This window comes from Platalea leucorodia (genome assembly GCF_965183815.1).
Source record: "Platalea leucorodia genome assembly, chromosome: 4".
NCBI lineage: Eukaryota > Metazoa > Chordata > Aves > Pelecaniformes > Threskiornithidae > Platalea > Platalea leucorodia.
The window spans coordinates 38,391,356-38,408,236 of NC_138826.1; the positions used below are offsets into that span (position 1 = coordinate 38,391,356).

The following is a 16,881-nucleotide window of genomic DNA, read 5'->3' on the forward strand; positions in this document are numbered from 1 at the left end:
AGCAGCCCCCAGCCACAGCACCCATCCCCTCGGGGACTCCCAGCACACAGCATCCCCCAACCACACTGCTCTTCCACATCCCCTCCTGGTGTCAGCCCCCCGGGACAGACAGGGGACCAGCAGATGCCACCACCCCAGCCAGGTTCAGAAGGACAACAGCAGTTTTGGGAGCATCAAGGCACTGAGTGCACCTCTTGAAGCCAAAAAATGCCCTTTTCCTCCCCAGAAATGGGAGAGAGAAATGGAAGGATGTGTGTGATGGGAGCCAGGGCAAGGGATGCTGCTGGATCCAAGCTGGGATTGGTGTGAAACAGCCTGCAGGGAGCCCCTGCCCCCCTGCTTTATCACGCCAACAGGGATTGCTCCCCAAACTCACATGGGGAAAGTAAAGGTCCAGCACAACTTTTAAAAGCAGGCTGAGAGCTGAAGCTTACAGAGGAATCTACGCTTTCTGCTAATTTTAAGCCTCCTGGCAGCCTGCTGGAGATGGACCCCCCACGCCCAGCCCCAGCACATCCTCTCTCCCCCACACTGTTGGACAGGCAGGACCCAGGGCTCTTAACTACAGGTAGGGTGAGAAGAAGCTGCCCTAAGCGGAGCTGGATACGTAGCATCCCTTTCACAGACCCAGACACAGCTGGTTACAGCAGCCTGGCCTAGAAGCAAGCCATCTGCAGAGCCTCCGCGCTTGGTCTTCCCACCTTGTGGGAGGCTTTTGGGGCATGGTGGAGAGAGCGTAGACCTGGAGGCATCCTCTGAAACATCAGGGTAGCTGCAGGCCCCCAAGTCTCAGAGCAATCCCTCCCTGCTTGGGCCACTCAAATGCCTGGGGAAATAAGGCTGCCGCCCACCCGGCTGCTCCCCAGCACGTACAGGCACCGTGGTGGGTTCCTGCGACGGCTCCGCATCAAGGTCTGCTCATCTTCTGCTGGTTTCCATCACAGCACAGAGTAAAGCCACGAGATGACTTCAGGCTTCCCTCCTTGCCAACAGGCATTGCGCTTATTCTGCTGCTGCGGAAAGATGCTATTTTAGCTAATCCATTAAAACCCAATTCCTTCAGCTCCCAGCTGCCTTCCCCCATTTCACTTGGGGGACCCCAGCCCCACCTCCCTCAGAGACCCCAAGGCCCTGGCGCTACAGCCTTGCTCACACCCAGCACCATCCCCAGCCACCGCACTGCTCCGGGAGGCACCGCCAAATAAATGTTTATAGGACACCAACAGGCCGAAGGAAAAAGAGAAAAATGGCATTAACGTGTTCACCGGCACTGGGAAGGAGGGCCAGGAATGTAAACGGAGCCCGGAGGCAGTCCGAAAATGGTAACGGCTGGAAAGTAGGGCTGGAAAGTTTGTTAATCGGGAGCCTAGACACTAGCCAGGCTCCCGGCCTTTGGCTCAGCTGAAATACCCTCTATTCTGCCTAAATTTACAGTCGAATGCCACAGGGCAGACCCCAGCAGAGCCACATGCACCGACAGCAGCTCCTCCAGTTTAAAACTCAAATCAAGAGCTATAAATCCAACCAAGGTTTCATTCACCCTGCTGCATGTGGAATTACCCTGCTTATGTTCATTTACAGCTCACTATCAATTAAGAGCTTCAGTCCTAGACTGAAATCTTATCATTTTTTTTTTTAATTCTCCATTTTTAGCTCCAAAATAGGCATCTAGAAACTCCCCCTGCCCTAAGGAGTGCACCAAAAGCCAGGGCTCCCCACGCACGTGCACCTTGCTGCAGGGGCTTTGTAAGCCAGGATTAAAAAAAAGGTACCCAAAAATTTGGGAGGAAAACAGTTATCGCTCCCCTAAGCTTGGCATCGCACGAGCGAAGCCAAACCCAGAAGAGGGGAGCTCCCAAACGCCTCGTCAGCATTTTTTTTCATCTTGTTCCTCTCCTCTGTACACACGCTTCAAAATTTGCTAACATTTCAGAAATAAAAAAGAGCAACCCACGATCCACTGCTCCCATTCAGCAGTGGAAGGAAAAATGTTTTATTTTTCTTTTCTTTTATTTTTTAAAAAGCCTTGCTGCCTGTTTCCAAGCAACACAGCTTTCCTCTGGATTTTTTTGCCCCAACAGGATTTAGGCACCCCCTTAACAGAGACTTCAGGTAAGAAACAACCCACAGAGCTAGAATTTGGGGAGAAACTGCAGGAGGGAGCAGCTGTGCAACATGCACCCTCTGCACCAGCTGCCTTCTGCACCGCTCCTCCTCCATCCCACTTTTTTACTCAGGATCAGGCTGGAGAGAAGCGTGAGAAGCAAGAGTATAGTCATAAAAATAATTTGATAATTATAATTTAATAATGACCCAGGTAACAGCACGATGTGACAGCTCTTCCCCGGGCTCCCAGCGGAGCGGAGCTGCTGCTGCAATATGCACCCGCATCCACGGGAGGTCACGGCAGGACCACGCCAGCTGCCGCCAAGCTGGGGTACACAAGGGGCCCCCCCAAACCCAGGTCAGCAGCACCCTTGGTGTCATCCTCACAGCTTCACCCGTGGGACCCAAGTGGGCGTGGGCAGTTTGGGAATGCAGCATGCTGCTGCGGTATTTCGCACACGGAGTCTGCATCCCAAAGTGATGCGCTTTCAGGGGTGTCACAGTGCAAGGGGGGATTGCTGGTAATTTGCTGAGACACCCACAAAAATTGTGGGCCCCCAGGATCCAGCTGCTGCAGCCAGAGGGAGGGGACGCCCTGCTCCCACCCACCCCACAGCACCCTTCTTACTAGGGGGGAAAAGGCTTTTGCTGCTCTAACTCCTCCCCATACAGAGTAGATGGTATTAAAAAAAGGCTGACTTTGCTGCTACTGAGTTTAAAACTTTAATACATATATGATTAAAGTGACAATTGTCCTGTTCCAGGACAATTTGTGGCAACACACCTGCATCAGCACAGCCCCCTGCAAGAGTGCAAGCCTGGGCTGGGTCCCTCCAGAAGCAGCAGAGATGGGGCAGCCAAGGCTACAGCATGAACTGAGGGATGCAGCCAGGCCAGGAGCTGGGCTTAAATGTGCTCCTGGCCATGGGGGGACCCCAGGTGAGGCTGCTTGGGGCTGTTAAGGTCCATCAGAGCCCTCAAGGAGGAGCCTGGGTGGGGGTGGCTGCACCCCCATGCTCATCCCCACCTGCTCTCCTTGGCCAGCACCAATGTGCAAGACAGCTTTGGCTTTGCAACAGCCTTGCAGCCCCCAGCAGCTAAAAACACGTTTACGACAGCCTTAGAAGCACAGCTGACATTTCGGGAACTTGCCCAGCGCTCGCAAAGCGGGGATGGGTGCTGTGTGCTGGTGTACGCTCCTTTCGGCATCGGCTGGAAGGGGTCACTGGTGGGGGGGTTACCCCCAGGCTGGCGCAAACATGCATTTAGCAGCAATGTGGGAAATTGCTGGGGGCTTGCAATTTAAGCTCAGCTTAAATTCAGGGGTTTATTTGTGCGTTTGGAATCTGGCTTGGACATGTCCCAAGCAGGACTTTGGCACCTCTCAAGTTTGACGCCCAGGTCTATATAGGTTTTTACACCTGGTGGCGCAGGATAAATGACCAGTTTTCAGCAATTTTGTACGTGGGAGACCTTTTTATGGTAACATCAGATTTTTCTGTACAGGAAATTTTGCAATCCAGTCCCCCCCTTAACCCTTCGCTGTTGGTTCTGGGTTTGACCATCCCCTGCTCTTTGTAACACTGAGTTACGCCTGGCGAGAGGTGGGAGCTCACTTCTGATTTACTGTCCTTGGCCTGGATCTGCTTTTCTTCCAAAGTGGAAATTTGGAAAGCAACTTACCTAAAGAATTTGGGGGGGGAGGGGGAGGGAAGCTAAAATATAAAGGAAGGAGGGTTGACCCACGAGGGGGGTGAAGCCCAGGTAGAGTTTGCTCCAAAGGGAAGGGAAAATTCCCCCCCTGTACCCTAAGTCACCATCAGAAGAAACCTCCAGCACCTCGATTTAATAGAACCAAGATCTTTATTGATCTCACTGTAACAGCAACCACTGGCGAGAGCTTTTCTCCTCCCAAATACCTGCTTGAAGAGACAGTAAAAAAAACCCAAATCTATACCCTGACTAGCAGAGGAGCTGCCCCAGCGAGGCCAGGCACTCCGTCCCTGCTCTTCAGCCCCGAGCCCCATTATAAAAGAGAACCAGGAGAAAGTCACTGGGTTGGGGAACGGAGACGAAAGGAGGTCAGGAAAGGGGGCATTTAGAAAAAAAGTGGTTTCCCTCCGGCTCCTGTCCGTAAGTTAAGATGTCCTCGGATATTTTCTTTTTTTTTCTTTTTTTGGCTTGGAGAGCATGTTTCCCGAAACGAGTCGCTGAGCCGAGGGCACCGGGTCCCTGCATCCATGGTGGCCGTCCCCGCTCCGCAAAGGATGTCCTCGCCCCCTGCCCCTGCCGCTCCCTCGATCCGAGGGCCTAACAGACCTCCTAGGATCTTTGCTTTAAGGAAAATATATTTATTTATATATAATATATATATTTGTGTGTGTCTTATCACCACCCACCCACACGCATATACATATTTCTACTTGCACTCACTCACTCACGCGCCTACGACGGCCGGCTACATGTTCACATCACATCCCACCGAGCCCTACCCATGCGAGGGAAAGGATGGAAGAGACATCCCATTCCCTTGGGTTTTTTTTGCTTTTACCCCCCCAAAACGAGCGGCAGCCCCTTCCCTCGCGAGAAAAGCAGGTGGAAGATGGGAGCTCACAACCAGCTGCCACACTGACCCGCGCCAAACACACCTAGAGAAATAAATTACCGGACGGAAAGTGCACAAAGCCTGCAGCACGGATGCCAGCGCGGGGCATACCCATCCCCGGAGCACGGAGCCACCGCCCCGGCAGGCGATGGGTCCCCGGGGCTGGGTACCGGGGAGGGGGGACCCCGGCAAGCGAGGGAGGATGGATGGAGCAGGCACTCAGGTGGGGGCTGATAAAATGGCACTTGAGAAGGTTGCAAAGCTGTAGACGGCTCCCAAAAGGCAGTAAAAAAAAAAATGGGGGGGGCTGGCAGGCTTGGGGGGCAGAACACGGCACCGCCGCGGCGTCCCCCACCACGCACGCCCTCACCAAACGCTGCTCTTCAAGGCGAGAGTTGCACCGAGAGAGGAGAAAAAAAATAATCCCATCTCCGAGGGGTTTCAAGATGCCAGGCACAGGCAGGATGGCCACAACGTGCCAAGCTGGCAAAGCCGCCAGCAGCAGGGAGTTTAACACGGAAACCCTTTATTCACGGCAGCACGACTCGGCCGGAGGAAGCCCCGGCGCAAAAAGCAAGCGGAGGACGGCACTGACGCCGGCACCCTGCCACCACAGCGCCCCGGGTGCAGCCATGATGCTCCCAGCCGCAGCATCACATCCCCCCTCGGGCACCCAGCTATTCCTGAGACATCCAACGGCGCTGAGGGATTTCGCTCCTGTATTATTCACATTTTAAAGGGGGGGAATTAAAAAAAAATGCACTAGAAAGCACTTTCCCGGAGGCGCTCGTCCCCAGCCCGAAAAAAGAAGCGTTGCTGGTAAAGTGCCCCTTTTTAGTACCAAAAAAATAAAAGCAAGGGGTTTTTTTGTAACATATGGCTACGTCACTCTCAGTCCTGGCTGGTGGGTCGGGGACACAGCCCCTGGTCGAAGGGCTGAGACGGAAGAAATCCGGGTAGGAGAGAGATGCAGGCACCCGGAGCACCGAAGGGAACGGGCTGCCAACGTTGTCCTCTGCTGAATGCCAGCAAGTCCCAGGGGAACTGAAAAAAAACCTGCCCCAGCGTGCAAGTGGGCACTTGGTTTAGGAGCGATGCTTTCCCCCTTCTCCCGAGAGGCTGCCCAAATTTTCCGGGAGAAGGGGCAAAGGGGGTGACACAGCTCCAGACTGCCAAGCTGCCAGCACTGGGGAGGTTTGGGGTAACAAGAAGGGTTTTTTTGCAGGGGGGAGCATGAGGTGGCAGAAGGGGCGAAAGGATGTTTTAAAAAGAAGCCTGGTGGAGATCAGGCTGCTGGTGGGCGGAGGAGGAGGAATAGGGCCAGATCCGGAAGGGATGCTCCATCCGGCACATGCTGGGACCGGTCACCCGCAAAGGGGGAGAAGCCAGAGCCATGCTCCCCGGAAAGAGGGGGGGAGGCGGGCAGGGAGGGGGACGCCGGCAGGGACCGCTGCCACCTCCGCCTCGCCGGGACGGATCCTGCTAAGCCGAATGGGGTGTGCACAGGTCTGGGGAGTTGCTGCCTCTCCGTGGTTCCCGCTCAGATATCCATCTCGAACTGAGCGTCGTCCCCTGGTGGGAGGCAAGGGGAGAAGTGTTAGGAGAGGGGTCACCCTGCATCCCAAATCCCCCCACCCCATCCCGGGGGTCCCTTACCCATGGATGGCTTCCCCTCCTGGTGGTTCAGGCTGTTGGTGTCCGCTTTGGGCTCCTCGCCGGCCGAGCCAGGGCTGGTGACGCCGGGAATATTGGGGAGGTGACAAGGCGGGGTCTGGGCCATGGGGGAGTTGCGGCGGTCCAGCAGGAACTTGCGGTCGTAGATGATCCGGGTGCCTGGCGGGGGGGATGAGAGGAGGATGGGGGGGGATCCGGCCCGGCAGCGCTTGTTTGCAGGAGGAGTCTCCCGGCAGGACGGGCGACCTGGCCAAGGACCTCCGCCGCGGCCCAAGGATAGGCAGGGAGGGCAGGGGGGGTGCACGCTGCCGCCGCTCTGCCCGCTCTTATCTGGGTACGGCGGGCGATAATTCGGCGCTGGATAAACACCCCCGGCAGCACCTGGGTACCAGCTGCCCCCGGACGGCGCAGAGGCCTGGCAAACTCACGTCCCAGCTGGCCCCGGGTGCTCGCCGCCGTCCCGGCGCAGAGGCCTGGCAAACTCACGGCCGGGGTGGGAAGGCGCCCCGGGGACGCCGAGGGATGCAGCGCCCCGAAACGTCCCCCGCGCCCCTCGCCCCCGCCTGGGGACGCCCCGGCCCCGGGCCGCCAAGGCGGGACGGGGCAGAGCCCCCAGCCCTCGCTGCCCGCACCCCGCGGGGCGTCGAGCCCCCGGTGCCCGCGTCCCGCCGGGGCCGGCTGCCACCTCCCGCCCCCGCCGGGCCCCCGTTATGCCCCGGAAAAATAATAAACCCTGCTCCAAGCGCTGGCTGCAAGGACAACCGGCGGCTGGCTCGATAGATAGACGCGATATAGGCGCGATAGCACGCGATAGGTGGGGTTTAGAGAAGCGGGTGGGCGGCGGGAGCGCTCCCCCGGCGCGGCCCCGCGGCCGCCGCCCCGCAGGCCCGGTGCGGCCCGGCGCTTACCTCCCGGGGTGGTGGAGAAGAGGGTGCCGCCGGGGGTGGTGCAGTAATCCGGGGGAAGCTGCGCCGCGTCGCTGAGGGCCACGGTGCGGGTGGGGATGGCCCGGCTCTGGCTGGGCTGGCGGCCGCCGGCGGACGACATGGCCCCGCGCTATTGTCCCCGCGGAGGCGGCGCGGAGCGGGCGCCGCCCCCCCCATCGCCCCCCCGCCACCGCCGCCGCCGCCGCCGCGCAACCGCGCTCCGCCCGCCGCCGGCAGGGGGCAGGCGCGGGGGCGAGCGGGGCTGCCCGCGCCCTCCCACGTGGTCTAGCGGTGAGGATTCCTGGTTTTCACCCAGGCGGCCCGGGTTCGACTCCCGGCGTGGGAAAAAGAGCTTTTTCGGGGGAGTGCGGCGGGGGGTGCCCCGTCGTCGTACCCAGGGCTCCTTCTGCCAAAACATTTTGGCTGAGCCGAACTGATCAAGGTCACCAGGAAAGGGAACGCATCCCCATATCCCAAAGTACCAACCCAGAAAGTTGGGAATCCTGTGCCCTGAGGGCCACACCAACCCCAGATCAACGGGAAAGGGGATGCATCCCCATATCACAAATGTACCAACCCAAAAAGTTAGGAATCCCATGCCCCAAGGGCTACACCAGCCCCAGATCACTGGGAAAGGGGATGCATCCCCATATCCCAAACCAGGAAAGGGGATGTATCCCCATAACCCATACCAGGAAAGGGGATGTATCCCCACATTCCATACCAGGAAAGGGGATGCATCCCCATATCCCAAGCGAGGAAAGGGGATGCATCCCCATATCCCAAACATACCACCCTGGAAAGTTGGCAATCTCATACCCCGAGGGCCATGCCAGCCCCAGCACAGCCTCCCTCCCTCCCTCCCCTGGGAACGCTGATCCCGCCAGTTATTTTTAGCATCCTTCTCCCGAGAGGCCGGAACGGCTGGTTTCTCCCTCCAGCCGTGGATCCTCCCGGCCGAAGCACGTCCCCGGCGGGACCGGGTGCCCGCATGCAGAAGAAGATGGGCGAGGCGGTGGCCCGGGTGGCCAGGAAGGTGAACGACACGGTGGAGAACAAAACGGATTCCCTTGGTAAGCCCGGTGCTCCGGCTCGGCTCCTGCTTGGGGCCCAGAGAAGGATCGGGTGTCCGGGAGCAGGGCTCTATTTTTTACTGCCATGGTCTAAAAAAAAAAGCTGCCTGCCCCGCCTCTGGGTGCTGCGCCCGAAGCTCCTGCAGCCCTGGGGAAGAAAAGGCTCCCCCAAAGGGCTCTCAGCCCTCCCAAAGTTTGAGTGGGTTCCCAGCAATGGCACATAATCCCATGGGATGTGCCCCAGGGACAAAGTCCCCCTTTGCAAGCGATGGCAGGAGCCAGACCTCTCCCCACGTCGCCTTGTCAGATTTGTGTTTTTCTGCAATTTCGCTGTTTCTAGCTAATATCTGAGACCCACGTGCAGCTCATCAAAAGAGAGAGATGAAAGACGCTCAGTTTTATTCGTGCTGGATTCCCAGCCCTGGGGTATAAACCAGTGTACGCTGAGAGACAGAGCTTCATCGCTCAGCCTCTCAATGTCCTCTTGAGCAAGACGATAAGTGGGGGAAGACCGAGCTTGTGCAGCCCACACCATGGCTTTGGGGAGGGGGCAGAGCCTGGGTGGGCATCACGGGACCAGGATACAGGGTTTCCATCCCCTGGCATTTCCCAGGAGGGGAAACACAGAAACAAAAATGCCAACAGGCAAGAAGCACAGCCAAAACCTCTTCCCTCCCTGCTGCTTGCCATAGGGCAAGTGCCTGTCACCATGAGAAATCCAGCCAGGAGCATGCCCAGGGAAAACCCTGCTCCATCTCCATCAGCAGTGGAGGAAGCATCCCTGTGATGCTTAACCTTCCCCAGGGGATTAGGGCCATAGGGAAGGGGGCTTACTGCAGTTATTAGACATGGACAGGCTGGCTGAATGTTTGCAGAAGGACATTGCAGCATGGAGGTAAATGCAATGTGATTTGGGGTTGAACACACCTAAGGCAGAACAGCCTTAGCATTGCTGATGGGAACAAACTATTGGTGCTTGCGGAGGTGATTGCAAAGATCCCTGCAACGGAGAGCAGTACAGCAGGGGACATGGCAGCATCCATGGGTAGCGGCACCCAAATGGGCAAATCAAGGATTAAGGGGTGGAAAACAAGATGGAGAGCATTGCTCCATCCCAGCTTGGGTGCATTGTAAGGTGCCTGGGTCTCTCCGGGGGCAGATCTGGCCAACTGCAAGCTGATGACCTTCCCCGTCGGTATCTACAAAGCCATGAGGAGCGTCACAGAGGGAATCCACTGCATCTCCCTGGCAAACAACGAGCTGAAGTCCCTCACCAGCCGATTCGTCACCACCTTCAGCCAGCTGAGAGGTAAGGGACAGCAACAGCCACTTCCAAATGCCCAGGACCCAGCAAAGAGCCCCCAGGCTGCTGCAGAGGCAGCACAGCACCAGAGAGTTTCCCCAACACAGTTTTTGCTCCTCTGCGCTCATAGCTCATTCCAAGCACTAGTTCAGCCCCCCAAAAAAATCCATTTTTCTTTACCCTTTCCAGTCCTTGCAGGAAAAGGGCACTGGTTTTTCTCTCACCCACCCTCCTAAACTCATGCCCTGCCACCTCCAGCCACTCTCGGCAGCGGCCAGGCTGCTGCAGGGTCACTCACCATGCTCCCATCCTGGGAGGGGGCTGGAGAGGAAAGAGGACAGGAAAGGCAGCCTGGGCATAATGGTGCATGGCAAAGATGGAGTGTTTCAGGCTGCAGAAAGCATGCTGGCTTCCTGCTGGCTAATTAGCCCCCATCGTGAGATACTGGTGATGGTTGCTTGCTCTTTGACTTGCTGCAGGAGACAGGGACGGTTGTCAGTGCATGGTTGGTGCCATGGGGACACGTCCCTGCAGACCCCAGAGAAAGCAGCCAGAAGCTGATCTGCTAAAACATGCTAAAGCATTCAGAGCATCCAGCACTCTGGTTTTGAACACTGGGGACTGCACCAGGGCTTTGCCCCTGCAGCAGTGCCCGGGGCTCTGGCAGCTTTTAAAAGCAAGTATTTTGCTCATACAATGCACTGCACGAGTGCCGCTGTGGTGGGTATCTGGGGAGGCTTCCCATGTTGTGCTGGAGCATCATCCGTGAAAACTCCCTTAGACTAAAGAAACATGTCAAGCAAAGGAAATTTTCATTTTCTAGACAGCACAGCGAGCCGTGAGGTGAAAAAAAGGTCTCGTTTCCCAGCAAGGGCTTTGCTCCACCAGTGAACAAGTCACTCCAGTGATGAACATGTCAGGCCTCAGCAGGGCTGTTGCAGGGGGGACATGCCCCAGGGCTGGGGACACCCTTGCACCAGCCTGAATAAGGCAGGACCTATAAATACCAGGTATTAGCAGGGGCAGGGCAGCTTGTGTGGGTATTTATAGAGCAGAAAGCCCTGTGTCACTGGAGAAGGGTACTGGGACAGCAGGATTTGGGTTCCTGTTCCCATGGCTAACAGCCTTTCGTGCAGGAGTGCTGCTCCTGGCCCCACAGCAGCTCATTTTTACGGGGAGAAAAAGCATCACAGAGGGTTAAACTCTGTAGAATAGTTATTTTTCACATATAGATACATTTCTTCCACCATTTTGTTTATACCTCAGAAGGGGTGCAGGCACGTGAAGATAGAAAAATAGCCTGAAGCTATGACAAATGTCCATTGGGAAGGGAATTGCACTGACTTCACTAAGAAATATTGCTTATTTCTACAGCCCCTGCTTGCAAAATGCTGCACGTGTTTCATTAGGAAAGCCTGAGGAAGCCAAGAAACATATCACTCCTACAAGCAGTATTCACAGTAGGCAAAAGTATGACGGCAAACCATGGAGATGAGCAGAAAAGTCCCATTTTTGGAGTTGGAATGCCATTGCTGGACCTGGCAGCCCATGGGGGACAGAGGCTGTAAATTAAGCTATGCATTTATTTTCCCATCTTTTCCCCCACCATCCCACCACCTCTCTCCTCTCTTCTCCAAACCGCAGAGCTCAACCTGGCAGGCAACTACCTGCACCGCCTGCCTGAGGAGGTCACCTCCCTGCTGCACCTCCGGGCCATCAACCTCTCCCGCAACAGGTTTCGGCGTTTCCCCGAGCCCCTGGCTGCCGTCACTGCCCTGGAGACCATTGACCTGGAAGAGAACGAGATCACAGGTGAGAAGGACCTTTTCCTGCTGGAGGTGAGGATGAGCATCACCCCAGGGCAACCACGCTTCCCAGCAGTGATGCCATCCGCATCCCTGGGCGGGGAGGGATGCTGGCTTGAAGCTTTGCTCACAGTCCACCATCCCCTGCAGATGCAGCCAGGCCGAGGGATGGCTTAGTGACCCAGCAAAAGGAGCATGAATTTGGCAGGCAGAAAGGGCACAGGGGAGGTGCTAAATAGACAGAGCCTTGTTAGCCGCTTGCTTTTGCTAATGCTTGTGCTGCCTCCTGGGACAAAGCTGTTGCAGACACAGGGGGAAGCAAGCCCCATTCAAGCCACCCTGTACACCACACTGGGATATGGCTCTCAAAGGCAGCTCCAGCTGTGACTGAAACTCACCAAATTTAATAAAAAATAGACCTGACTGCAGAACCCAGCCCCAAGGATGCTGGGCTAGGATGTTTGCTGCCAGGCAAAGCAAGGGGACAAGCCCACCTGAGCAAATAGGAGCCATAACACTACAAAATCCCCTAAAAAAAGTGAAATTAAAGGAATGGTAAGAGCTGCTTGTCCCCCAGACCCTGCAGTCAGAGGAAAAATCTTTCATGCACAAAGCTGAAGCCTTTGGAGTCCCAGAAAGCTGGGCAAAAAGGGGCAGCTGTTGCACGTAGATAAAAGGGGATTTATTCAGGACTGAGCTTTCAAAGAGCCCAGGCTGGAGCAGCCCACAGCCCACACAGATCCCCAGGGAGGCCAATACCAAGTCCACTCAATTTTGCTGTTTTATCTGGGTTGGCTTCAGCTGCTGCTGGGAAAACTGCAACACAAGTTTTATTAACAGCATCAGCTGCTTCCTGGCCATGCCTCTAGAAACATGAGACATTAAATATTGCTCCCATGAGAGCCAACAAAAGACGTGAGTTTTCCTCATGCCTTTTTTCTCTCTTACCTTCTGGAGAGACCTGTCTCACTTTTAGTTCTCTCCATCACTTTTTGAGCTTAATTGGCCAACTTCAAGCAGACTTGATGCAGGAGTTGAAGTCTCCAAACTTCATATTTCCTTCACATTTCATGCAACCAGGCTGCTGCAAGAAGGGAATACAGCTTTTTGTTGCATTTTTTCCCTGCTTAAATGCAGGGAGGAAAGGATGCAGCAAGGGTTGTACCCAGCTGAATTAATCCTGAGGGAGAGGGCAGCTAGAAAACCCAGCTGCCAGGCTCAGTCACCTCCTGCCAGGACCCCCTCAGCTCCTGTTATCAGACTCAGGAAAAATGATGACAGGGTAGAAATTCACAATTTCAAGCTAAAATGCTTCAGGGGCATATCTTGGAAATGGGCACAATGCTGGCTGACTGCAGAAATAGGTACAGTTAGCCTATTTTATACTTTTTCTGGGAAGGGAAGAGGTAGAGATTAGAAAGCCAGGGGTGTTGCAGCCAATTTTTGCTAAGGAAACAAAAGTTTGGGTAATTGCATCACTCCTGGCTACCTTCCCTGATACCTCCTGGGTTCATTCATGCAATGGCCTCCGAAGAGCTGCAGCAGCTCAAGTCCTTCACATCCAATGAAAAGCAGCTCATCCCCAGTTCCACCTTCTGGGACCATGGTGAAATCTCCTGGATTGCCCTCCAGCCTTCAAGACTGAGCTTGCTCAGCACTGAGCTAGCATGAGGACCGAGCTCCCTGCTCTTCACAGCACAGCACACTGGGAGCTTGCAGCCAGGCTGTGGGATGAGCCTTGGTGTCAATCATCTACACACAAGTTTGCATTTATCTATACATATATAAGCACTTTTATATGCTAATACAGTTTTATATATTATTTAGGAGCTTGTATTTATATATACCTTTTCCTCCCACACTAGCCTGGCACAACAGGGGAAGGGGAGTTAAGGAGAGGCCATCAGCTTGAATTTAACTGGCACAAATTTTGTTTTTCCTTAACAGCCAAGTAAGATTTGAGCCTTTCACACTCATTTCATCCCAGGAGATCTTAGACCAGGTTGTAGGAGACAGCACCTTCTCTTTCCCCTTCTGCATGCATGTACAACTCACCTACTACAGCTGGCTGAGGACCCTGTTTTGGCAACAGGGTCTCAGGAGGAACAGCTGGCACATCCTTGGAGAAGCTCTTAAGGTATCCAAAAGTTCATCCAGGTGCTGCTCCCCAGAAGCAGTTCCTGCATACCTCCAGCCAGCTCAGCACAGGAAAGAGCTACCCTGGTAGGGCAAAGGCTGTATTTTGCTGCCTTTTATAATTTGGGACCCAGGTAGCACCACTCAGCCCAATAACGAGTTGAGGACCCTGCTCCAGATAAAAGACTGTGTAGGCGAGAGAAAGATACTCCACAGATAGGGGTTTGGGGAAGGACTGGGGCTTTCTTCAGCAGCAAGAAGGTTGCAGTTGGTCTGGTTTTTGGTACTAGTACAGTCATGTGCCATTCCTAGTCTTGCCTGTCTGTCTTCCCAGTGATGCTGAAGGAGCTGATAGCAGGGCTGCAAATGAGATTAAAAGCACCTGCTAAAAGAAGGCTGAGTCACTTACTAAGACATATTGAGCTGGAGATGGTAGGTAATGTTTTCCAGCTAAAGAAAAACAGGAGTAAAAGGAGATTAATTAATGCCTGCCTGGAGTCTGTGGGCTCTGAAAGGAGACATTTAGTGCCACCAACTGCCCTTTTCATCTCAATGAGCTCTTAACCCTGGAGTGTAATTATGTATCTATTAATGTCAGTGCTTTTAACTCTTTCCCTGCTAATTAGAGTGTTATCAAATTAGCATTTTCAGCTCCCAAGTCCATGGGTGCATGAAGCTTCAGTTTCTCTTTCCCTTATTCCTTGATTAATGGTTTAATGCAGAAGATGTTGAGACAGCAAGGGGGATGCTGGAGACCACTAGCAAGGCTGGGCAGGTTGCTGCTGGGGACAACTGTGGCTGATTTTTCACCTCCTGTGCACCAAAGACAGCCACTCTTAATTTGGGATAATGGCATGGAAAATGCATCTTTGTTAATAGTTGCAGAGGAGCCAGTGAGTGGGTTTCCATCAGCAGGTTTGGAGGAGGCTGGCAGGAGCTGGTGGCCACCAAAGGACATGGGTAATGCTGAAACGTGACTGGGAATCAGCTCTGCTGAGCTGACCAGGGTCCTTCTGCCTTCAATTTGCAGCCATGCGTGGCTGCGAGACCTTCAGGGCTGTTAGTGTTCATTACCCAGCTCCTCAGATGCTTCGGCAGCTCTTTCATATCCATCTCCTCGGATACCTCCTGATGCCTCAGCAGCGCTTTCATCTGAAGGAGCTAGGTTTTTCACTCACTTATTATCATATTCTGATCTGAGAAAATTACTGTTTGCTTTAATTATGAAAAGGCCTTTCCTCCCCCCCCCTTTTTTTGCTTAACTGGTGAAGCCAGCATGAATAATTCAGGCTCAAACATGAGTTCCTTATTCACTGGGGAGCCAGCAAGTGATGCTTTGGGTTGCTTATAGAGTTTGTGGCTCCCATGGCAGTGCCGTATAGCTATAGGCTGCACTGCATGCTCTGCCTGTCGCTTCATGCTGGGGATGAGTCACCACTCCTTACCTTGAATTAAGCTGCAGAGCTGGGCTGTTCCCACTCTGGACAAGTCTTGCTCCCTAAAATACTTTCATTAGCCCCCTAAATTTAAGCAAAGTGAGCATTTATTACCCTGCGTAGCCTTAGAAGATCATTAAACAGGGAGATCTACGAAAAAAAAAAAAATTTCGCATCAAGGGGAAAAAAATGTAAAATGATATAGGAGGAGCAGCAGTGAACAAATCCACCAGACACGCGCTGCTAAGAAATACGTGTATTACAGAAAATAGCACTGCTCTCTGGAGGGGAAAGAAAAAAACCCACCAAGGTGTTTGAGTCTTTTTCTAGCATAAAATACGTTTCATCGTTTAAAAGTCACATAATCATCCGCCCAGCTATAATTACAACACCGCAATTCTGCTCCAAGTATTGGCAGAAAAAATTAGAGCTGGGGATATAAAAGGCTCTTGTCATTTTGGTGGCCAAATTAAAAACAAATTGTTCTTGATAAACTCAGGCAGGCGGGTTTTCAAGCCCAAAATATTGTGATTTGTAACAAAAGCCAAATCTATCATCTTTTAACAATCTTAATAGTTAGTTTTTTGTATGGGTCTCATTCCTCTGCTCTCAGTGGATTTGCACTGGGACCATCCAGAGATCTGCAGGTTAAGGCACCTTTTTTTCCATGTAAAAAGGGTTTCCTTTAGAAACCCTTTCTAAAGGAAAACACCTGAATTCATGGAAATTGCAAAATAGGAGGGTGCCTGGTGATGGCCGAGAGCCATTTTGCAGCCTGTCCAGCAAGGGCAAAGAGCACGTGCTCTCCCATTAGCCTGGGGAGGGCTCCTGGGCATTGCAACACTGGGAATAAAATAAGGGAATAAGTCTTTGAATACCAGCTGAGCACCCCAGCAGGGTTTTTTTAGGACTGGGAGAACTGGAGGGCAGTGTCCATGTTTAATATCATGGTGTTTGCACCTTGCCAAGACATTTGAATAGTCATATAATTTAAGATTATTTGATGATGTTTCTGGTTTGATAAAAGCCTGGAGACCAGTGGGAGTGGGGTTTGCTCTGGGCTGCCCATCTTGCCACAGCTTTTGCCCCCTCTGCCACTGCAAATTCCCCGGCAGTGGATGCCGGGATGGGTGCTCACCTCTGTGCTCTCTTTTGCAGAGGTGCCAGTGGAGAAGCTGGCCACGATGGCATCGCTGCGGAGCCTCAACCTGCGGGCAAACCCCATCAGCCCCGAGGTGCGGCTGCTTGTCCGGCCCCTCGTCCCCTTCGACCTGCTGCTGTCACCGGAGGAGCCCGTCCCCAAAGCCTGAGAGGGTCTTGGGGTGCCTGGGCGAGCTCTCCCGAGGGGTGACTACCTGCGAGAGTGGTTTGGCTTAGGTCAGTCCCTGCTACGCCGCTATTTCTGTCCCAAACCCACAGCGAGGCAGACAGTCCCTCTTTTTTTTCCTTAATAAAACACAAGCAGCAGGGCTCCTCTGCGAAGGGATGGCTCTGCCAAGCTCCTGAGCCAGGGAATCTCCTGCTTTGTGCTTTGCCAACGCTTGGGGAGGAAGTGGAGCTGCGATGCGGTGCAAGGTTTGGGTAAAATTGGGGGAGTTGGATGCTCGGCCGCATCCCTCCCACCCGGCCACTGACAGGTAGCATCTGCTGCCCTGGTTCAGGGCCAGGACAGTGGGAGACACCCCTGCGGCTGGAAGGGTTCCCCCTTGAATTGCTGATATGGCAATCTGCCAAATGCCTGATTAAATGTTTTCCTGTTAAGTGTGGGGGGTTCTTTTGTATTTGCTAAATTTATGAGTTATCGGTTGTCTTCTTAA

General features: G+C 54.0%; 2 protein-coding genes across 3 annotated transcripts; one reads left to right on the forward strand and one right to left on the reverse strand.

Moving 5' to 3' along the window:
* Nucleotides 1-3,956: 3,956 nt before the first annotated feature.
* On the reverse strand, nt 3,957-7,472 carry EIF4EBP2 (eukaryotic translation initiation factor 4E binding protein 2). Its single transcript, XM_082308388.1, has 3 exons — nt 7,294-7,472; nt 6,368-6,544; nt 3,957-6,283 (listed from the first exon to the last, which is right to left on the reverse strand). The coding sequence occupies exons 1-3, from the start codon at nt 7,430-7,432 to the stop codon at nt 6,252-6,254; spliced, it is 348 nt and encodes a 115-aa protein (XP_082164514.1). The 5' UTR covers nt 7,433-7,472; the 3' UTR covers nt 3,957-6,251.
* A 787-nt stretch (nt 7,473-8,259) lies between these two features.
* Nucleotides 8,260-16,817, forward strand: LRRC20 (leucine rich repeat containing 20). 2 transcript variants are annotated; one of them, XM_082311227.1, is made up of 4 exons: nt 8,260-8,384; nt 9,544-9,693; nt 11,332-11,525; nt 16,223-16,817. In XM_082311227.1, the coding sequence occupies exons 1-4, from the start codon at nt 8,303-8,305 to the stop codon at nt 16,439-16,441; spliced, it is 645 nt and encodes a 214-aa protein (XP_082167353.1). In that variant the 5' UTR covers nt 8,260-8,302; the 3' UTR covers nt 16,442-16,817. The 2 variants fall into 2 exon arrangements, with proteins under 2 accessions (XP_082167353.1, XP_082167354.1); XM_082311228.1 differs by having other exon boundaries at nt 11,332-11,499.
* Nucleotides 16,818-16,881: the final 64 nt, after the last annotated feature.

What these genes read in the sequence shown, in the direction of transcription:
- EIF4EBP2 (XM_082308388.1), bottom strand. Translation starts at nt 7,432, where the DNA reads ATGTCGTCCGCCGGCGGCCGCCAGCCCAGCCAGAGCCGGGCCATCCCC. An exon ending in CTTCTCCACCACCCCGGGAG is followed by an intron (nt 6,545 to 7,293) that starts GTAAGCGCCGGG and finishes CCCCCCCGCCAG; the next exon opens with GCACCCGGATCATCTACGAC. An exon ending in GGAGGGGAAGCCATCCATGG is followed by an intron (nt 6,284 to 6,367) that starts GTAAGGGACCCC and finishes GCCTCCCACCAG; the next exon opens with GGGACGACGCTCAGTTCGAG.
- LRRC20 (XM_082311227.1), top strand. Translation starts at nt 8,303, where the DNA reads ATGCAGAAGAAGATGGGCGAGGCGGTGGCCCGGGTGGCCAGGAAGGTG. An exon ending in GAACAAAACGGATTCCCTTG is followed by an intron (nt 8,385 to 9,543) that starts GTAAGCCCGGTG and finishes CTCCGGGGGCAG; the next exon opens with ATCTGGCCAACTGCAAGCTG. An exon ending in AGGACCTTTTCCTGCTGGAG is followed by an intron (nt 11,526 to 16,222) that starts GTGAGGATGAGC and finishes TCTCTTTTGCAG; the next exon opens with AGGTGCCAGTGGAGAAGCTG.